This window comes from Cetorhinus maximus, chromosome 26, assembly GCF_964194155.1.
Source record: "Cetorhinus maximus chromosome 26, sCetMax3.hap1.1, whole genome shotgun sequence".
Taxonomy (NCBI): domain Eukaryota; kingdom Metazoa; phylum Chordata; class Chondrichthyes; order Lamniformes; family Cetorhinidae; genus Cetorhinus; species Cetorhinus maximus.
In genome coordinates, this window is record NC_135904.1 from 17352438 (window position 1) to 17375970 (window position 23533).

General features: G+C 42.4%; 1 protein-coding gene across 1 annotated transcript in view; it reads right to left on the reverse strand.

Annotated features, from left to right (window-relative positions):
- myo5aa (myosin VAa) overlaps window positions 1-23533 on the reverse strand; it is a 193630-nt gene that overhangs the window by 133823 nt on the left and 36274 nt on the right. The window contains exons 3-4 of the mRNA XM_078530249.1: window positions 7469-7579; window positions 647-818 (exon numbers count right to left, since the gene is read on the reverse strand). Coding sequence (XP_078386375.1) covers window positions 647-818; window positions 7469-7579 — 283 coding nt within the window. The remainder of the gene's footprint in view (window positions 1-646; window positions 819-7468; window positions 7580-23533) is intronic.

Genomic DNA, 23533 nt, shown 5'->3' on the forward strand with positions numbered 1-23533 from the left:
TTCTAGGGGAGAAAATAACAGCTTTTCTTCGACCAAAGCAGGGCACAACATCAGTGCCAATAAGTGGACATTGAGGCAGACACAGAATATTATGACCTAGTTTCAGACTTCCAGCAGCGAGAGTCAGCTGCTGGAATCCAACACTGCTATAATGACTAATTTGCCCAGTACTTATGTACAGCTAGGCTAGCCATACCACTGCAATTATTGAATAACTATCATAATTAAAATGAATTTGTAATCTTTTTGTGGAAGTCCATTCATATTTCCCAGAGAGTGGTAGAGACAGGGTAATTGAATATTCTTTTTTTTACAGCATAGATAGGTAAATTCTAGCCTAACAAGGGGATCAAAGAGTCAAGGGTAGGCAGGAGAGTGGCATTGAGGCATGATCTTATTGAATAGCGGAGCTGGCTTGTGGGGCTGAATGACCTACTCCTGCTCTGAATTCATATGTTTGCATATTCATATGTCTATATCACCCAATATGAATTGGTTCCCTGCGTCAATGAATCTTGTATGTGTCTCCTGGCCCAAAATAACAAGAGTGAATACTTGCCAATTCTTGATTCACTGAATGAGTTTAAATTATCCTTTGCCTTCAACTTTCAAGGGCAGAGTGGCATTCGAATAGTTCCTTACTTACCACAATAAGTATAGATGAGTTTCGAATCCATGAAGCGTACTTTGAGATTGTGCAGAACTGCAGGCTCGTGGAGATAACTGAGCGCCGTGAGATCGTTTTCACCCACAAGAATGTCAGGGTTCCGTAGAGGTGGAAGTTCCTTGGTTTGTGGATCAATTTTATATTGAGTCTCCTAAAGGAAAGAAAATAATGAGGGTGATTGCATAGCTGTGAAGACCAAAATGGAGCAATGGGAATGTCATGCGTCAGTTAATCTCCCTACCGGGCAAGAAGGTGCCTTAGTGCTTCACGTGACGTTATTACTTCAGCTCATGACATATTTTAGTTTTGTTTGATAATACTCCTGTGAAACGCCTTGGGAAGCTTTACTATGTTGAAGGCACTATATAATTGCAAGCTCTTGGTGTTGTGGTAGTCAGGCCGCAACAGGAACTGCAAAATCGGGTGCGCCTGCCTAGTTAGTACACGGTAATATTCAAATCTTCACTAAGTTATATATATAAAAAAAAACAAGCAAAAAAGACTTGCATTTATATAGCATCCATCACAAACCCAGGATATTCCAGAATGTTTTACATGCAATGAAGTGCTTCTGAAGTGTAGTCATAGGTGTAACATAGGAATCATGGCGGTCAATTTGTGCCAACAAGGTCCCACAAATAGCAATGTGATTATGACTAGGTAATCTGTTTTTGTGATGCTGATTGAAGAGATAAATATTGACAACCCTCATGCACTTCTTCAAATAGTGCTATATGATCTTTTAGGCCCACCTGAAAAAGCAGATGGGGGTCTCCACTTAAAATCATAACTGAAAGACAGACAGCACCTGCAACAGTGCAGCACTCTCTCTGTGACTGCACTGGAGTAGCAGCCTAGATTTTACTGCTCAAGTCTCTGGAGGACTTGAACCCACAACCTCCTGATTTAGGGGCAAGAGGGCTACCCACTGGGCCAGCAGGGTAAAAGTTAACAAAGCCAAATATCACAGTCAGCTGATGAGTCATCAAATGACTCCTTGCAGGGGTGGGGGTCAGTAGGAAGGTTATTGTCATCGCTGCCAACTTTTCAATCATGCTTATAGTTTATTGAGATTTCTATTAAATTGCATTTCATTTTCTGTCCCGACATGGACAGAACTCAATGGCAATGTTAGGTTTGACGGAACTCCAGCAGAATATAATTTGGAAATATGGCTCAATGATGGTTCGGGAGAATTTCACTCCATCCTGAACCATACAGAGTTCTCATAGGCCACAGGTTAACATTGGGAAAGAGGCATATTATAACAGAGGAAAACCTGGAACAAACGGAGAGGGAAAGTTTCATTCATCATCAATTCCCAAGGACAAGTTGTGACAGACACAGAGCTCTGTTATGTCTCAAGCAATGGCTTTTCTATATTTTACCTTTTCCCCCCCATGTGACCAAAAATATAAAGAAAATGCTTTGTTTTTAAAGAACTAAGGTGAAAACAGAATCGGTGCGCTCCAAGAGACAGGTCTTTTGATTTGCAGATAAACCACAATGCAATAGGTTAGTTTTAGGAGAACAATTCGATTATGAAGGACAATGGCCATTTTACTTCAAAGCTCATATCAGGCATTAAGAATAGTTCTGAGGAATGGTTTAATAGCCGAGTCACTGACTTGTGGTCTCTCAGCTGTTGGCAGACCCGAGAATTGCAGTGTCCCAAGTTTTTGATTCACAATTCCATCATCTGCAGCATTTTGCTCTTATTCATTAAGAATAGTTTACACGTCAGGTGTCAAAAACAAAGGGACCATGTTCACCCCTTGTCTACTCAACATTAGGCACATATCATATCCTCATGCCTGGTCATTGAGAAGAATTGCTTTGCTGTTGCCACCACGTATTAATATCATGACCAGGCTTTGAGTACCTTTGATAGAAGAGAGTTGGGAACCATGCTGTTGCAAACTAGTGAACAGTTATTGACTATTTGCAGAGATGAACTTCAGCAGGACTCCATTAGAACCTTCTTCCCTTGGGTTCCAGTTACATGTGATCTGACATTATCTGACATCACTGATGATGCATCCTAACAATTACGATAATAGTTATTAGTTATTAATCCTTAAACTACACTCAATGCCTGGTTATTGAGAAGAATTCCTTTGTCTTTTGGCAGTGAAATCTACTTCAGGGCTGCAACAGATTTTTTTCAATGTATGAATTTGGTTTCTCAATATAATCTTTTCTTCCCACACTACATGGAGGTATCACTCACTTAACATTTTATAAGTTGGAAGTTTTTGTTAAATTGTTCCCAAAAAATTATTTTTTTTTTTAAAAAGTATTTTGTACACCTAAGCATTATACTGTTAGTTATCAGCTTCTGTGTAATCGTATTACTTTTAAATAAATCAAACTATGCAGGAAGAGTTTAAGTTTTAATGGGAGCAGAAGATGGCCTGAGTAGATCGACTCCCTATTATACACTTGGTTCCTTCTTTCCTTCACCAAAATGACTGGGAAGGTTGGTTGCGGGGGGAAGAGCAGGAATCTCCACTGAAGTTCTATCCCAATACGTATCGAGGAAGGAGTCTTTACTGATGGTCCCACCATATTAAATAAAATAAATTTTACTTTTTAAGTTACTAACAAGTCAAAGTTACTGGAATAAAAATGGCATCAGCTCTGGCCTGTATAGTAGTGACACAGTTGCAACGTCAGTGCCAAAAAAAAAACTAGCCACACAGGAGTTTAAAAGTAGACACAATAAGCGACACCACCAACTGCACTTGTTGTCAGTGGGGAACCAATTAGCAGCTACTCAGGGTTCAAACGTTGTCCCAGATTCCAAGTCCAGTTATTAACCAAGATGAGGGAGACTGTGGTTCAGTAACACTCCAGGTCACTATTAGACAAACAAGATTAAAAGGCACTGGAATATCTGAAAAACTGTCAACCTGAAATCCCAAGCTTCTTCAGAAGTTTACAATTCTCACTCCTCAACAGCTACTGCATTGAAGCCCATATTAAATAGGCCTATTCTGCTCCCAATGTTTACATAAAGGAAAAAGGGAGTTTGTTGTAAAGACAGACAAACTCAGGCAGCAAGAAGCATGTGGGACAGTAATATTATTCCTTCACTGTCGCTGGGTCAAAGCCTGGAGCTCCCTTCCTTAACAACACTGTGGGTGTACCACATGGACTGCAATGGTTCAAGGCAGCAGTTCACCACCACCTTAGAGGGTAATTAGGGATGGGCAATAAATGCTGGCCTAGCCAGCAATGCCCACATCCCATGGAAGAATGTAGAAAAAGTGAAACAGTGGGCTGTTCTTTCATCTCCCTGGGACTTGTGTTTAAATCAAACCCAAACCAATTGAATGAAAATGTATCTGATGACTGCAAGGATTCCAAGTGAAATAGGTTTGGACAGTCAACTTAATTCCTAATAGACATGGTCTACAGCTCAAAAGTGACCATAATTAGGCACTAATGGGCAATCTCACTTAGAGAACCCCCTAGAATAGCCAATGTGAGAAATGGATGAGGTATACTAGCGCTGTGGGAGATACAGTTCTGCAGAGAGGCTTAAGCATATGGTTGGGACAGAATAGAGGGAATTTTACTGTTTAACTGGGCACTTTCAGAACTTGAAATATAGAGAAATTGTCCAGCAGTGACATATGTGCAAAAAATCCCCCCCCCTTCACCAAACACACACAAAAAAAGCAGTCACTTCCAAACTATTTAAGGCCCCAAGATTAAATTACAGTTTTGAAATCAGTCCTTCAGTTAGAAAACACATCGCACATTTTTATGAAGGTCATTCGTTTCACACTACTTTTTTGTCCGTGGTCCTGCGCTTGGAAACTGCAAAAGCCGAGAGGATTTGGACCAGGACCAGGCCCAGCCCGGCAGTCTGCTATTCACGGTTACTAAGTCACTGCAGGCTTTGGGTCCCTCTCTATTTGATTAATTGCAATAAGTCAGCAGCAGACAGAAGTCTTGCGAGCTTATCAGAGTACTAAAAGATCACTGTCTTCGGGCATTTGACAACTCTCTATTTGTCGAGGGAGGCAGTGGAACCACATCAGCGGCATTGTGTGCTCGCAGCCCAGTGACAGTTTCACCACAGTCGCATCGAGTTCATAAACAAACACAAGCAGCTTTGTTAAAAGCCTAGTCGGTCCATTTTAATGAGATCCGTTAACATAACTACCACAAAATAATTTCACAGTGAAATAATCTGCCGTTAGACATAGGAATTGAAAGCGGCTGAAGTGCATCGAACTTCCAACATGCTTCGAATGAATTCTTTGCGACAGCTTCTAAATTCATCTCCGGGCTGCCGGGTTTGAAAGAGCAGTAACAGTTGATTGGCTTATTTCTCCGCTTAGGCTCAAAACTGAAATGGAAGCCCTGGGGAGGGGGTGATACTGGCTCTCAACTGGGCGCTTTTTAAATATTGACAACTTGCTTGTGGTCAGGGGGCCTTGATTCTGTTCACACATGGAAGGAACCCTTGTGTTGTAAATTAGCAGAAAAATACTGACGTGTAGCATTTAAAAAATGGCAAAAGATGACGAGGGGCTGGAGTTGCCACTTTTGAGAGCAATTGGAAATCTGGACCCAAATGGCGCTTGTTTCCCCAAAGTGATGCTGCAGACCCAGCTTCTACTCAAATGCATTTACGTGATCATAAAAGTAAAATCTTTCACAAACCCAGTGCAATCAAACAATGTTTTAGTGTGTAATTGCTTTTTTTCCTTGCATTAAAAATGTTCTGTGATATATTTGAGAGTGATAACCTGGGGTGCCGCTTTATTAATACAGCTGAAAACTCATTTTTAAGTGTGGAAGCAAGTCATCCTCAACCCCGAGGGACTGCCTAAGAAGAGACAGCTGAAAATGGGTTTCTTTCAAAAAAAAAATAAATGTATAAGGATGTTTAGTCCTCCATCTGTGAGTAATCAGATTTTAAACAAGTTGAACAATTTTGAACAATCCTGACTGCACTTTCAGAACTTGAAATATAGAGAAATTTCCCAGCAGTGACCTATGCGCAAAAAATACCATCCCCCACCCTTCACCAAACACACACAAAAAAAGCAGTCACTTCCAAACTATTTAAGGCCCCAAGATTAAATTACAGCTTTGAAATCAGTCCTTCAGTTAGAATAACAACCGATCAAGTTCATAATGTGGCTCATTTACACTTGCTGGAAGTGACATATATTCACACAAAGGGACCCTCTCTTCAAACAAAAGGAATATGCTCAAGCCGTGTGCCTTTTTTTGAATTGCCTAGGAGCTTGGGGAAACTATAATTCCCCCACTGCTTTCTCCATGGCAACACCTCAGCCAATCAGAGTCAACTTGCCAACCAATCAGCACCTTTTTTTTGGTGTCCGTTATTGTGATTGTTTGAAATTTGGCATTCTTCAGTTTGTCCTGAAGGGTGTAAGCCAAAAAGCTTCGGCAACGTGTCCCTCTTTTCAGCAATCAGATTTTAAATAACTGAAGACTTTAAAAACTGTGCAGACCGATTGCTAGTGGGTGTGGTGTATGTCTATTAGTTTCAATTTGTCAGCAAATTAAAAGGTTAAAAACTTTTGAAAGGTGCCCACACATTCTCAAGCAGCTAATGGGGGGCGCTTAATTTGAAGAGCCTCATCATGAGCCGCAAATGGGAAAAATCAGCAGAAGCTCATCATGTCCATTAATTTGATCCAGAGTGTGAGCCATTTTGTGGGCGGATCTGGCTTCCAATGCAATAGTTTTTCACAGCAGCAGAGGAGGAGAAGGCCATTCAGCCGTTCAAGGCTGGTCCACCATTCAAATAAGATCATGGCTGATCTGGTTGTGGTCTCAACTCCACTTTCCTGTCTGGCCCCAATAACCCTTGACTCCCTCGTCTGTCAAAAATCTGTCTAACTCTGACCTGAATAAATACAATGACCCAGCCTCCACTGCTCACTGGGGGAGAGAAATCCACAGACTAACAATTCTCAGAAAATGTTTCTCCTCAACTCAGTCTTAAATGGCAAACCTTTTATTCTCAAACTGTGCCCCTCTAGTTCTAGCCTCTCCCACAAGAGGAAATATCCTCCCAGTATCCAACCTACCCAGTCCCCTGAGGATCTTATATGCTTCAAAATCACCTCTCATTCTTCTAAACGCCAATGGGTACAGGCCCAACCTGTTCAACCTTTCTTCATCCCAGGGATCAGTCTAATGAACCTTCTCTGAAGTGCTTCTAACGCAATTGTGTCCTGTTTCAAATATCATCAAAACTGTAAACAGTGCTCAAGATGCAGTCTCACCAAGGTCCTTTACAGCTGCAGTAAAAACTTCCCTACTTTTATATTCCATTCTCCTTGCAATAAATATTCCATTTGCCTTCCTAATCACTTGCTGTACCTGCATGCTAACTGACAGTTCTTTAAACCAGCATAAAAATCTGCAGAAACACTATTCTCGTTGGTATAACTTATGCCAGAAATTCCTCAATCCTTTCTGCTGGATCAGAACAACCTTGCAGAATTTCTACATATCCCCTACCCCGATTCTTAAATGTACAAATTCATTGTCTTTTTTTTAAAACTAGAAGGTCACTGTCTTGGTCTGTGTGAGGGAGAGGGAATCTGAAGTGTATCCCCAGCATGATCATCATGGAGGGCTTGATTGAGAGCTTGCAAACACCAATGTCCTATGCCTGCGACGTACTATAAGAAGGAAAGCACTAATTCCTAAATCAGTATTAATAATCAAGGTGTCAGGCTTTGCATTGTAGTATCTGCCAGTTCCTGTTCAATCACAAATTTAAAACACAAGACTTCAATTTACCTTGTCATCCTCCAATTTCAGATGAAGCACTGTGTCTCGTGGTTTATAGTCTTTGAGAAGTTCAGCAGATTTCCAAACATCCTCTGCGTCAGGGATCCACACCCTGGCAAACTGAAACACACAAGAGAACAGGGACAGTTTGAGAACAATTTCTCCACAGTGAAGGGAGTCAGTATAACTGTTAAATAGCCCCTAATTCTACCAGCGGCACCATTTGATATCCTGCACACCCTTCCAGAGGCAGGCTAGAGAAAGCACCCAAGGGCCTGGCAAAACCACTGCAGCTTTCTCGATGTGCATATATGCACTGAAAGAGGTTCATTCAGTGCAATTCTCATCCTACTTAGTTCCACCTGGATGGATTTCTGACAGATGCTTTGTCCACACACCTCAAACTTGGAGGAAATGATTGCGTGTTCTGGTTGCTGCAATGACCCACATACTGAGATGGTCTGGAGATTAAAAATAAGGTCGTAGGAGGTTTAATTTTCCCTTTAATAAAAAAAAGCATTAAACTTCTCAATAGTGTCCCTTTTAATAAAGCTGTAATCAGGCTGAACAGCATTATGAAACATGAACCAATACAAAGAAACCTTCTGGATGATTCAGTGTAGTTGGTTTCACCAAATATTGGAAATAGAGCATGAAGCAACAGAGGTCTGTCAGGAAATAGTTTGGACTGTGTGCAAATTGGCTGCCACATTTACTACCTTACAACAATCTCTTCAAAAAGTATTTCATTGGCTATAAAGTGCTTTGTGATGTCCAGTGGTCATGAAAAGCGCTATATAAATGCACGTCTTTCTTTCTTTTCCTGTACCTATTCCCTATACATATTTGTGATGTGCTTCAAGACATTTCTTTATAGTTGTTTGTTAGTGCAGAACTGGAGTATTGTTGAAAAAAGAGACATATTATTGAAGCTTTTCGTCTTGCACTCATCAGGACAGAATTGCGAGAATACCAAATCTTAAAAGGGAGCAACAATTTAAACTGCATGAGAAGAGGGTGCTGATTGGTTGGCAAGTGGTATTCTTGCGAATCTGTCCTGATGGGTGCAAGAAAAAAACTTTGACAGCATGTCTCTTTTTTCAGCAATATTTTTCTTTGTATTAACAAGACCCTGTTATAAATGCAAGCTGCTGTTGAATTGCACCATACACACTACAAGATGTTACACTTTTCACTGTGCGTACTTCAGCTCTACTAAACAAAATTATATTAAAGGACTACTTAAAGCCAGGAGTCTGATTTTACCGCTTGATAACCTTGGTTTCTGTTGCAGCTTAATGGAAGGAAGCACCTCCAGGATTGTTAATTTGATGATGTTCAGACATATGAGTATTGTCCACAGGTTCTTCATCAGTAGCGAGATAACATTGAGTGCTTCATTAGAACTGACAAATACTAATGGGGTAAAAAAGAATTAACTATCATCTCCAAATAGCTTTATGGATAAGATCTGATGAGTGAATCATCCCAGCCAGCTCAAAAAAAGTCTGTACGATAGTTATTTTTGTTTTGGATTTCCAGCATCCGCAGTTTTTTGCTTTTATCTGTAAGATAGCACTTGCTTTAATAACAATTCGGCAATAGAATCCATCAGCGTCTTCATTAGGCTCACTGGCCTGGATTTTGTGGGGGCGCTGGGGGACTGATGGTGAAATTGTCAGCATTCAATTTCATTGCCCCTCTGAAACTGACCTGAACTTCAGGATGTTGGGCAAGCGCAGGTTTGCATGGAAGTCCTTAAGTTGCGGTCTATCATTCCGGGCTCCGCCATAGGCTGAGTAGTGGACAACTCTACACCTGCCCCCCCAGAGCCAGCCACCAATGAGAATTTCAACCTTCCCATTCCAAAATTGCTGACAGAAACCCTGTAAAAAGTTGCACCTTGTTCAATCAGGCGCGAGGTTTTTAACACTGATGTGAATAATAAAATTTGATGAACAGAGCTAGCCCTGAAAGAATAAGCTTATATTCACGGAGTGTCGTAAAGCATCGCTATTTGATTAATTTAAACTAGACCTTCAATAATTTTTTTTTAAAGTTTTTCTCCCCAGAATTTCTTAGTTTCTACCTTTGTATGTATTCTGATCTTTAATTTGCTCCTTGTAAAAAGATTTAAACATGATTTTATTTTATCGTTTTATGTTTCGTGGTTGGATGTCCCTGAAAATCCTTTAATGCGATTGGTTGCTCGGACAGCCTGATGACATCACTCCAGCTCCACGTTGGGAATGCCCAGTAAAGAACGCTGCAATCAGTTGCAGTATCACTGCACCGAGATAGAGGCAAAATTCCTCACCAGAGAAACCACTAGATGTCTCAGCAAGGCTTACTCTTTGCTCAGGGATAAGAACCCTTGCTTCACGGCTAATCGCAAAATCCAGGCTGTTGTTTAAACATTTCTGTTCTGAAATTTTATGGAATAGATCCCATTAGGTAGGCCAGTGTCATTCAATCATTTCTCGCTCTGATTCAGGATTTATTCACCAATAATGGTAACAGAATTAAAATCAACCTATTCCAAGCTCCCTATAAAATTCAAATAGAACAAAGAAGCATCAAAAAAAAATTCGAAGCACAAACTTCCCCAGGATTTCTGGCTTTGAAAGGCCATGTTGACAGCTAGCAGAAGGCTCACATGGCCCACTGAATGCAGTCTGGAAACCCGAGCCAAATTGAAATTAAATAGAACAGGGGATAAGTGAGCACTTAAGTTAGCTAATGGTCTGTATTCAAACTGATTGGAGCAGTCCAGTTTTTCTATCTGAAACAAGTATGGATATGCTGCCAATGCCTTCCCTTTGCACATGTGCAACTCCATTTAGCACAAAGTTTTCTCACTCTGGTTTCTGCATTGACTTTTTTTCTTCTTCTGCATTATTTTTTTTCCGAAATAAAAAGAGGTAAACAGCATTTCAAAAATATGTGGACCAACAAAGGCTAGGGAATGGTGCAAGACTTTCCTTATGGCGCAGTAACATAATGCATCTCGGAAAAAAGAAACATGTAAATCACCAAAGGTGGAAAAGAAATGGTTTTGTCTGCAATTGTTGAACATTTCTTGACAATTTCCAAGTCAGTACAAATCGGAAATCATCAACATGCTGTTACACATATTCAGAGTATCTAAGCTTGATTTGCTTATGTGCCGTCATGTTTGTAACACAGTTGGTGCCCCACTTTCAAAGTCAATGCATTAGTTATGACATGGCAGATGCCAGGCAGACCAAATCCACAAGGGGAACTTGGTTGTGCTATCACAAGGGGTTTGCAATTTGTATTTATTACAAGAAGATGTGTGCACCAAATTCAGAAGTAATTAGCCCACCAAGACCTTTAGAGGTTTTAAAAATTAAATTAAAATATTTAACAAAATAAAATATTTCAAGCACATACATTAGACTACAATTACTTATTACTATAATAACTCCTAAAATTCCTAATCAACCTGACCCCCCAGTTACACCCCATTTAAGGCAACAGTCCAAAATAGATTTTAGATTTAAAACAGAACCAGCAAGTTAACATAATACCCATTTGACAGTGGAATTCCAAATGGCTTTTCCCCAACTTCAGTTTCGTTATATAGCAGGCTTATGCACAAATGGCAGGAGGCTTCATTAAGGTTATTTCACGTACTCCTGTCAGATCTTACATGGCCTTCTCCCACATAGCCTTTCTTTCTCCTTTATACGTGTTTCTTTTTAAATATGTAAATTCGATTGTTCCATGTGTCTTTGAAATTCATCATTTAAAACTTTCATATTGCCAATATTGTCAGTAACCTTTGGGAAAAAACACACTCCTTTGCGCCTTGCTTATCTGGCTAGTTGTAAACAGGCTATGATCCCTTTGAAATCCAAACCCCTTCATCTATCTAAAAATACAAATTCCTTACACGCAAAACCAGCATCCATGTTTACTCATTAGCATGTCAAGCACGTTTCTCTACCCACCTTCTTTTGATGATTTCAAGCTTGCAGTCTACTGGACTCCAAATGTAATTAAATCACACAGACAGACCCAACTATACGTACCCCCATAAACCTTCTTCACAATAATTTTCATAATATTTTTCTGGTCTATTATACTTTTGTGACATGTGATTCAAAACAGTTCAGAGAAGTGCAACATAGACGCCTTCAGGTTCCAAAGCACAAGGAGGATCAGAGCTGAATTTCTGACAAAGGTGAAGCTACTGATCAAAGACAATGCAGATTAAAGACAAATGGATTCCAAATGGTTAATAAACGATTATATTCCCCCTATTACCTTGCTCCCCACAAATCTACACAGAGTAAAAAGATACAATATACACAATATACAAAATCCAGTCTACTGAAAAACGCTCATTTTTGCACCTATTAGGAAAACATTTTCAAGGCTTAAAGAAAGCAGCCTAGTCAATGTCGAAACACCCAGATTAGTTTCTGGAAGAATGCACCACAAAACAGAAGCAATTCCTTCAGGCATCAGTAAAACTCTTTCTATTCACCGCCTGCTTCTACCAGTAACTCAGGCACCAGTTGGAAACATCCGAACTTGAAACCTTGGAATTATATTTGTATTTGCATAGAATTGCATCAAGCTGAGGCTGTAATTTACAGTAGGGTCTTGTGCTCACATGGCCTTCCCTTCAGGCAATGAAAGCAAAAAGAATTTTGGAAACTAGCGAGGATCTCCAAGGCAACCAGTAAATGGGTCTATCAACATTTAACCTGATGAGCTGGAAGGGTGCATCATAAAACATGAAAGTTTACAGTTACTGATCGCTATATCAGGACGGACAACAAAAAACGATTCATCAAGAAAACTTGAGATACAAAATTGTTGGTTTTTCGCAGTTACTCTACCTGCTCCCAGCAAGATTCCATGCTTATGGATTGGGGATAAAGTAGACAGTTTTTATTATCACCACCTAGGTGCCACACAGCAAACACACAAAATCCATCCCATTCTCTCAGTTCCTTCGCCTCCGTCGCATCTGTTCTGATCCATCCCATTCTCTCAGTTCCTTCGCCTCCGTCGCATCTGTTCTGATGACGCTACCTTCAAAAACAGCTCCTCTGACATGTCCTCCTTCTTCCTTAACCGAGGTTTTCCATCCACGGTCGTTGACAGGGCCCTCAACCGTGTCCGGCCCATATCCCGCGCATCCTCCCTCACGCCTTCTCCTCCTTCCCAGAAACATGATAGGGTCCCCCTTGTCCTCACTTATCACCCCACCAGCCTCCGCATTCAAAGGATCATCCTCCGCCATTTCCGCCAACTCCAGCATGATGCCACCACCAAACACATCTTCCCTTCACCCCCCTTGACGGCATTCCGTAGGGATCGTTCCCTCCGGGACACCCTGGTCCACTCCTCCATCACCCCCTACTCCTCAACCCCCACTTATGGCACCTCCCCATGCCCACGCAGAAGATGCAACACCTGCCCCTTCACTTCCTCTCTCCTCACCGTCCAAGGGCCCAAACACTCCTTTCAAGTGAAGCAGCATTTCACTTGCATTTCCCCTAACTTAGTCTACTGCATTCGTTGCTCCCAATGCGGTCTCCTCTACATTGGAGAGACCAAACGCAAACTGGGCGACCGTTTTGCGGAACACCTGCGGTCTGTCCGCAAGAAAGACCCAAACCTCCCTGTCGCTTGCCATTTTAACACTCCACCCTGTTCTCTTGCCCACATGTCTGTCCTTGGCTTGCTGCATTGTTCCAGTGAAGCCCAACGCAAACTGGAGGAACAGCACCTCATCTTCCGACTAGGCACTTTACAGCCTTCTGGGCTGAATATTGAATTCAACAACTTTAGATCTTAAACCCCCCTCCCCCCATCCCCACCCCGTTTCTTTTCCCCCCCCACCCGCCTTTTTTTTCAATAATTTATATAGATTCTTCTTTCCCCACCTATTTCCATTATTTTTAAATCTAAAACTAAAACCTTTAGTCTTTCCACCCCACCCCCACTAGAGCTGTACTTTGAATATCCTGTCTTGCATTCTTAATTAGCACTTCTCTCAGACAAAGACCACCACCTTCAACACCTCTTTGACCCTTTTGTCTCTGACATCTTTTGATTATCTGCTCACACCACACCCTCAATGTGTCTCTTCCCCCCCACCCACCTTAAACCAATTTATATTTCTCCCTTGTTGAAACTATGCTTCAGTTCTGCTGAAGGGCCATGAGGGCTCGAAACGTTGACTGATTTCTTCTCCGCCGATGCTGCCAGACTTGCTGAGTTTTTCCAGGTAATTCTGTTTTTATTTTGTTTTGGATTTCCAGCATCCGCAGTAGCTTTTAGCTTTTTGTTTTTACCAAAAATTCCTGATCCAATCTCTCAGCTGGTTAAGCCTAACTATGAAGGCCCAACATACCACATTGGCTGGCCAATCCTGGCACTCTTAAAGACTTAGAAACCACCATGGTCAATAAGGGGAGGGTGTGCTGGGCCTTACCCAAGCACATCACTCCGAGACGGAAGCACAGGAACCCATCGTTCTGCTCAAGCAGCCAAACCAGTGCTCAAAAAGGACACTGCCTTCTATAGGCCTCACATGGTCAGCAGGCATCACAGAAGAGCCCTAGGATCCTGCCAGCATCCAAAATTCTAAAGCCACTAAAATAAAATGAATTTTTTTTCAAGTTTCACCCCGCAAGTGGCAGCACTCCCAGGTTAACAGGAGCACCAGGTATAGATTAAAGTCAGTTATAAATTCCAATTTTACTTAGGGAAGGATAATGCTGGTGTGGAAAATAGAAAATGTCATAATCAGTGAGGAGTTTTCACTTTTCATTGAACCTGGCACCTCTTGATTGATTGACGCCTTCTAAAGCGTCAACATCCTCAACCCCAGTGGCTACTGAAAAATGTTAACAAAAATATCGATGAACTGAAAAGCTACAGTGCAAGGATCCTGAGTAACATCCCCCTTCCTCCACCCCAAAAATCTTCCTCATCGTCTACACTGATAAGTGGAAGAGTCCCGACCCACTTCAGAACTGGACATTCCTGAACACGCACCAAATCTCAATTTATGGCCTATATACTCAACAAGCTATTGCAGGATATTAATCAGTCATGGGATAACTTCAAACTTTCAACTCACTATTTTAATGAAAGAATGCACATTTACAAAGCTGCCCAATCACATTGCTAGGTACTATCATGCTCAAATAAAAACAGAAAACACTGGAAAAGCTCAGCAGGTCTGGCAGCGACTGTGGAGAGAGAAACAGAGGTCGGGATTTTCCTGCCCAGTCGCGGGCGAGGTCCACCGCGGGCGAGGTCCACCGCGGGCGAGGTGGCGCCCCAGCCAGAGGTCCATTGCCTTGCGGTGGGCGGGTGTGGAAAACACCCGAGTCTGTATGACTCTCTCAAAACGTTAACTCTGTTCCTCTCTCTGCAGATGCTGCCAGACTTGCTGAGTTTTTCCCCAGCATTTTCTATTTTTATTTCAGATTTCCAGCATCCGCAGTGTTTTGGTTTTATACTATGGTGCTCAAGCTGTTCACCAAATGAATTGGGCTAACCCAGATATCTTCATAACCACGTCCTGTGCAAAACAAATAAAAAGTAACAGGGCAACGAGAACAGCCAATGATACTGTCAAATAATCACTTTTCCAAGCCAATCCCATTTTTAAATTCACGTGTGACAGTTTCCAGTTCACAAAGGCTTGTTCAACATAACTATAAAAGACAAGGCCAGCTGACAAAGCAGTATGGAAATATTTCAAACTTAGCTACTTTACAAAACAGTGCTGACTGGATGAAAGATCACTTGAACAGCATCACTCTGTAATCAATCCTACAATACCAAGCCAACAGGCCTAATGATCACTCATATTTCGCACCCAGCTATTATGATCCTGGGCCAGACCCCCCAGGTTTTTGGCATGGTCCAGTTGGGGAGCAGTAGCCTTTTGTTGAAAGTAGTTTAACGTTTAAGATCCCAGCTACTTGCTAAGAGAATAAAGCCATACGATTCCGCAGTTTCTGAACAAACAAAAATAAACTTTACTAAACAAAGCCAGAAAAGTAAAACAATTCATAATGTCTATCTAAACTCGAACATTCAGAGTTAACACGAGTTACATGTGAATTAGCAGGCAAACTGTGGTTGAAAACACTACCACAATACATGGCACATGCGGCCAAGACAGGTGCCACGGATTTCTCATCCATGGGATGTGGGCAGTGCTGGCAAGGCCAAAATTTATTACCTATTCCTGTGAGAAGTGATTGGTGGTGTGTTGTGTTCTTGAATACAACTGAGTGGCTTACTAGGCCATTTCAGAGGGCAGTTAAAGGATCAACCACATTATGTGGCTCCAGATCCACAGCATAATCCAGGCTGGGCAAAGGTGGCAGATTTCCCTCCCTGAAGAAACATGACTGAACCAGATGGGTTTTTACAACAAATCCAATAGTGTCATTGTCACCATTACTGATACTAGCTTTTCATTTCCGATTTATTTAACTAATTGAATTTAAATTCTCCAGCTGCCATGGCGGGATTTGAACTCATGTCTCCAGATCATTAGACCAGGCCTTGGAATTACTAGTCCAGTAGCATAACCATTAAACTACCATATCCCACAATCTGACCACTCAATCTCTGAACCATATTCACTTGCAGGGTCATCAGTTGGTTGCTATTTTAAAGACTATGACCTTTAGGTGTTTAAAATTAGAGAGGGTTCACGTATAATTACATTTTGCAAATAACTCAGAATCAATACTCAACATGTCATCTCTGGACTGTTGAGTTTAGTCATAGGGGGGGAAGCTTTTTAAAATGTAGCACACTGGAGTATTTTGATCTGATTTATATTTCCCAGATATCGTTCATCATTATCCAGGCTTCAGCTAACATAGCAGCCACAATATAAGAGCAACACGAGACCACTTGCCTTCATTATTTTCCTGTCACTTTGTGATGAAATGTTTTGCATCTGCAATGGGGACCCCCCACACCTTCCCTTAGCCTGGCAGTCAGTGGCCTTGCATCAGTATTTAAACTCCACCTCTCTTGCACCGACCAGTTAAGAGCTTAGCCAGCTCCTTGAATCATAATTGGAATTACTTTTGAAAAAAAGTCGATAACAATATGTGATTTTCAGGTTGAAAACATCCCTATTCCACTCCCTAACTGCTCAGAGTACACCATTGTCCAACTGGCCATTTTAATGTCCTTTCTCCCCATAGTTAAAGCCATCCATCTATTCCCATGTCTAATACCATAGTTAAGCCTCCTCCGTTAAGAACACAAATAATTATGATCCATAGGCACCAGGCAATGAATTCATTTATCAGATATTATATGGTTTCAGGGGGTTATATTAGTAATGAGTTAGCAATGGGTGAGGGGAACAGGTCATTTTGTAACTAATTTTACTCCCATTATTATAATATGTGGTATGATATATGCGCAATCTGTCTGAAGGCAGGTCGTTGGCTCATTGTCTGCTGATGCTTCATCCTGAGCCATTTTCAATTACGTAGCAGAAAAGAACAAAAACTTGCATTTATATAGCACCTTGCATGTCCACAGGATGACCCCAACTGCTTAGTGCCAATGAATTGTTTTTGAAATATAGTCACTGTTGTAACACACAGAATGTGGCAGTTAATTTCTGCACAGCAAGCTCCCACAAACAGCAGTGTGGTCATGACCAGATTAAGTGTTTTAGTGGTGCTGAGAGATAAATATTGGTCAGAACACCAGGGGTAACTTTGCTGCTCTCCTTTGAAGTTGGTTTATGCCCATCTGAGAGGACACAAGAGGCCTCAGTTTAATGTCCCTGCTGAAAGACAGTGCAGAGCTCCCTCGGTCCTGAGCCGCAGTGCAGAGCTCCCTCGGTCCTGAGCCGCAGTGCAGAGCTCCCTCGGTCCTGAGCCGCAGTGCAGAGCTCCCTCGGTCCTGAGCCGCAGTGCAGAGCTCCCTCGGTCCTGAGCCGCAGTGCAGAGCTCCCTCGGTCCTGAGCCGCAGTGCAGAGCTCCCTCGGTCCTGAGCCGCAGTGCAGAGCTCCCTCGGTCCTGAGCCGCAGTGCAGAGCTCCCTCGGTCCTGAGCCGCAGTGCAGAGCTCCCTCGGTCCTGAGCCGCAGTGCAGAGCTCCCTCGGTCCTGAGCCGCAGTGCAGAGCTCCCTCGGTCCTGAGCCGCAGTGCAGAGCTCCCTCGGTCCTGAGCCGCAGTGCAGAGCTCCCTCGGTCCTGAGCCGCAGTGCAGAGCTCCCTCGGTACTGCACTGGAATGTCAGCCTTGATTTTTGTGCTTAAGTTCTGGAGTGGGACTTAAACCAACGACGTCCTGACTCAGAGGCAAACATGCTCCCCACTGAGCTACAGCTGACACCGAAAGGACAAAACCTCTTGGACAGCTGAGTTAGTTGGTATACTAAACATTGACTTATATCAGTCAGGAAGGTGGCAGTTCTAGCTTCAATTAGTTGATCTCAGTTGATGCAGAGGTTTGGGGTGGGAGAGCCAAAACTGACCTCCTTGTCCATGGGCTACTGAGGGGAGGGAAAGAATACATCAGCCACAACTTCTGCTTCTATCCACAAACCCTTGCTGGAAAAGTTTTAAATGGGACAACTGACTAGGCACGGGGTGAGTGTAGGCTAGTGAGCACAGGGGTGTGTGAATGGGACTTGTTTTGAATTAAGGCACAGGTAGCAGAGCTTTGGATGACTTCAAGTTTACAGAGGTAGTATGTGGGGAACCAGCCAGGAGTGCATTGGAATAGTTGAGTCTAAATGTAACAAAAGCATGGATGAAGGTTTCAGCAGCAGATGAGCTGAGATGGGCGGAGTCGAGCAATGTTACAGAGGCGGAAATAGATGGTCTTGGTGATGTCATAAATATGAGATCGGAAGCTCAGCTCAGGATCAAAAGTGACACCGAGGTTGCAAACAGATTGACTTAATCTCAGACTGTTGCCAGGGAGAGGAATGAAATCGGTGGTTAAGGAATGGAGTTTGGAGCTGGGACCAAAAACAATGGCCTCAGTCCTCCCAATATTTAACTGGAGGACATTTCTGCTCATCCAGCACTGGATCTCAGATAAGCAGTCTGATAATTTCACAACAGTGAAGGGGGTGGTGAGGTAGAGCTGGTTGCTGCCAATATTCATGCGAGAATTTAACACTGGGCTATTAATCTTCATAAGGACCAGATTGTCCAGAACTGTTAAATGCTTCCCAGCAGAGATACTGCACTGGGACTGTGCACCAACAGAGAGTCTCCCCTCAGTGCAACACTAGCTTCTCAGCTCCCCAAATGGACAACCCAAAATACTGAAGTAGGAACAAAGCACAGCGTGACAAAAAAGCAATCAAATCACCCACGGAATTCAGTCATATTGGGGTTGTCGTGGGGAAGTGAAATCCCTTCTGCCAAGAAGAGGGAAAATGCCAGGATGATGAAATCTCATTTTACATGAATACCCAACTTTGTTTCTGTTGCTAAAACTAATCAACCCGAGGACGTTGTCTCCCTAACTCTTACACTAATTGAAATAGAAATCTGGAGAGCACTTCAGGCTGCGACTTGGAGAAAATCCTGCGCCTGAGACAGTTCCAAGGGGCGCTGTGCTCATGAATACACGTCTCATTTCAAACCATGACATCAGACACATGGAGCAGAATCTACTGCCCTCCCCTGTGGCAAGTTTGGTGGTGGGGGCATTTAAGTTGCGCAGGGACCCCACAACCTACCCACCCCAATTAAGCTTATGGGGGAAGGCCCATGGACAGTCTTCCTGCTCTGCTGCTGATTGAGGCCCTTAAGTTGGCAATAAATGCTCATTTAAGGGCCTCATCCCACCGCCACTGGTATTTGCCCAGCAGCAGGCAGTGACTTGCCATGCAGGAAGCCCGAAAAGCAAACCGTGTCAGGGTTCCTTGCATGCTTCCAAGGGGTTCCTCATTCAAAGGCACTAGGTGCCTGATCAAGGGACCTAGCCTCTGGAACTGGAGGGGGAGGGGGGGGGGGGGCGTGGGGCAAGGGGGCACACCTGCTGCCCTTGCTGCCAAACCCCTCCCCCATGACCCCCACCCCATGATCCTCCTACCGCCATCACTAACCTGTGGCCTGGGTCCCTTGGCATAACCGGGTGCATTATCGTGCTGCCAAGCAATGAAGAGCTGCTAGACTCTGATTGGCCAGCAGAACTTCCACCCTCCAGGTTCTTGATTCAGGGGAAGGACAAGTGCTGCCCAGTTAGGTGCCTGATTGCCACTTAATGCAGCAGCCCTTCCCGAAAAGGTGCTCTAGGTGCAAGAGCCCCATTGCCCTACATTAAATACTGCCCAAGTGGCATATGAATATGTTTCAATGTAATTTATATATATTTGTCTACAAACATATAATTGCTCATGAACGCTCTTCTATTCCAGAACAGAGGAATGTTCAGGTCAAAAGAGACAGATTCAAGAAACTAAAGTTTGATCATTCATCTCTGATCTGATATTCCTTCAGCTTCCCTCATACTAAGCTTCACTCCTTAACTGAAAATGAAGTCAGGGAGCCTGTCATCAGGGATCTGCCAAAGCCATTCCCACATCAGCCACTAGATGGCATAGTGCATTGTGCTTCCTACCCTTATCCACAAGAGTCACTGAGATCAGTTGTGACACTGGCATTGCCCCAGAGATAAGTTAATGCTGAAGGAACCAGGAATCAAACTTGGGACTCATATTCGACATGACTTATTCCCACACTATGCAGTGCATCTTAACTCTCCCTCAACCACCATCCCATACTGAGTCATTGGAAAGCCATGTTTACACTGGAGTATTCTGCAAAATATTACAGGTTTAATTCATTAAACAAATATTTTCAGACAGGTAGAGGTCTCCATATTGTTGCCATGGTTTACTCCCTTAGCATAAACTAGTAGGTTAAACACATCCAGATTTGCTTTGATTCAGCATGAAATCACACCGGCTGACTTCATGTCAACTCAATTGGACTCTGAACAGGTTTTAACATGTTGCAGTTAGAATTCTTCCACCCTTAAACAGAGACATGTTTAATTGTTCACCAAGTCTATCTCGGTTGTGGCACAAGGCTGTCCAACATGAATGTCACTTGGAACTGGCTGCCTGTTGGCCTGACTCCCACAGAACAGCTATCCATCCTTTTCTACTGTGGTCCTCTGAAGCAGGCAAAATTGGCACAACAGCCAAGAGGAATCCGTTGTTCTTTACTGAACTTCAGACACACGCCCAAGATACTGCATAATATTACCATATGGTCATTGTTCAAATTCCATTAGGGCTATGCAGCATTATTAATTATGTTCTTGTGGTCAGTAACAGGTGGATGTTCAAATTCCATGTAGGGCTATGCAACAATATCAGTTATGTTCTTGTGGATGAAAAAAAAAAAATGAAAAACTGGGCTTGAGCAACTTTTGAAACAGGAAGACAGGTTACCAGTTCCAGTAGGAACTCTGTAACATATCTTTCAATTGCTGACTGACCTTGCTATGAATTCCCGAATTCGTAGTTTTTACTACTGTGTCAAATGAAAGGTACTTGCTCATGAGTTAATACATCTCTATTTTGCAATTAAATGTGGAAAGCAGAGGCTGAGAAGACAACTAACCACTCAGCAATGATCCAAGTCTATGAGCTAACTCTTAATATACTCTTATTGTACAACCTTATCCATAATATACTAAACAATATAGAGTGGAGATTTTAAGACTTGCTCTAAAAACAAAATCTACTTTTGTTACTCTCAGGCCACATTTATTGAAAACTGGCTAAAAGGACAGTCATCGCTACAACTTCCTCTAATCCCTAACAAGACAGTAGGTGATACTAAAGTATGACTCAAGATGACTCATACTTCCATCCCACTATTCCAAGCCACCCCACGCACCTGCCTCCAATAAATGATGTGCCAAAGAAGTACGAGATTCAATCAGTAACTCATCATTAGTGCGGGAAGGGAACATTAAAACTCATGTTTTTAACATGTCTAGGCAACTGCCCCACATATGCAACAGCCAAATTTGTACCCATTGGAAATCTGTATCAAGAATTCGAAGAGAGAAATGTGTTACTGGGACTAGAATTGCCCCGTGACATTTATAAGCGCTTGCTCTCAATAGGTGATTTCTGCATTTTGGCACTGTCTCAAGTGAAGACGTCTCCTCTCTGTCCTCTTGACAAGCTATTACAAGGTTCAAAGCATCAAGCGGGCATGGGAGAAGAAAATAATGCGGAAAACAAAATCCTGAAAAGCAGTATAAGTTTAAGAGATTAATTATGCAGAGATATTGTACTAAACAGTATCAGTGAGACAAGGAGCTATATTAATCAAGAATACATCAGATATGACAGGTATTTACAGTAGGTGTGCATGGCTCAGAGAAGCTGCTCAAGAGTGAGCACAGATTTACAAACTCAAAATTTGCTGAGAAGCCATGTTGGATTGTATTAGAATGAGATTCTTTCACTAATCTCAATTCTATAGATCACAACAAGGTGAGGCTTTGTGCAAACCACACCTTGAAATTCTTCTCATGAAGGGCTCCACCCAACATTATCTTTTAGCCGCTGACTGTTCACTTCCAGTGTTTGCTTTCTCATTTCAGGTTTCTGGCACTGATGGTTTTCTTTGAATCTATCTTAGAACCTTTGGTTTCAATTATTGGTTTCAAAATAGAAGCAAAACAAGATTTAAAATAGAAGAGAAGACATAACATCTTTTCAGCTGTATTAAGTCATTACTACAGTAAAGAATGTATTCTTGCTCAACTCCACTCAGGAAAGAGCTTTTCCATTGCCTTGGAGATTTGGTATTCAAGCAACAAACTGCACCTTGTGCTGCAAGAAGAGTCACAACCATTACATATAAAAGAGTTGAGATGGTGAGCAATTGTTGGGTTTAGGGTGGGGACATTACCCATACAAAAAAAGATCAGGGCAGATAAGCCCCCTCCCTCCAGATTTCAATGGGGCACATGTCAGCTTGGCTCAATCCGATTTCCAAATCTTAAAGTCACAGGATCAATCCCACTCCTAGATTTAAGTGCACAAAAGGTGACATCTAGTATACTGACAGTGTGCTCCACCGTCCAAGGTAATAAATCTGCCTGCATAAGTTGAAGGCCTTGTGACAGGTTTTCCCAAAGAAGAGCAGGGAGCTTTTCAGTACCCTGGCTAACATCTCTCCCTCAACTAACACCAAAGTAGACTAACCAGGCATCCCATCTCATTGCAGCTCTGCAAAAATGAGCCACTACTTTTGCCTACATGTCAGCAACGCAAGGAAAGACCTTGCATTTTTATAATACCTTTCACAACCGGAGACATCCCAAATCCAAGAATTTGCTTCTGAAATGTAGCCACTTGTTTTGTATGTAAATGGAAAAAACCAATTTCCATGGTGAGATAAGTAGCCCATTAATCTGTTATTGGAGTTGACAACTGAAGGTTAAATTTTCTTCCCATTAGTCCCAACTTAAACTTTTGACAGCCTTGATTAGAAGCTCTCAAACCATTTATTTTTGAGCCTCCCTCTTGGGAGACTCAGGTCTCAAAAGTCTACCTTCTTTCTATCTGACAACACCTCAAGCCAGCATTTGTAGGAATGTCTCAAGGTGTCAGGACACTTCAATTTGAAATGGCAGATCAGTGCAGGTATATCTATCCAGGCAAAGATCTATCCAATTGGTGGCAAAGTATATCATCAATAGACTGTTATTTGGTGGGTGCCTGCAGCTGTCTAAACTAAGCAGCATGAGACACAACAACGCAGCCTCGCATAACCAGGAATGTTGCATTATGAAGTCACCTCAGCACAGTAGGGGACGTCTGAGTCCCCACCAATTTGGACCCATTGGAGCTGCTTTGCTTCAACAGGTTGGTGGGGTTGCAAACACCCAAGCTTGCCCTGAAATCGGCCCTAGATCTACACCCTCTGGCTATCTGAAGATACATCAGTGGCCACTATTCTAGTTAATTTAGGTCAAGCCATCGAGCCTTTAACCCCTACCCCCAATTTGGGAACGTCTTTTTTTAAAAATTCATTCATGAGAT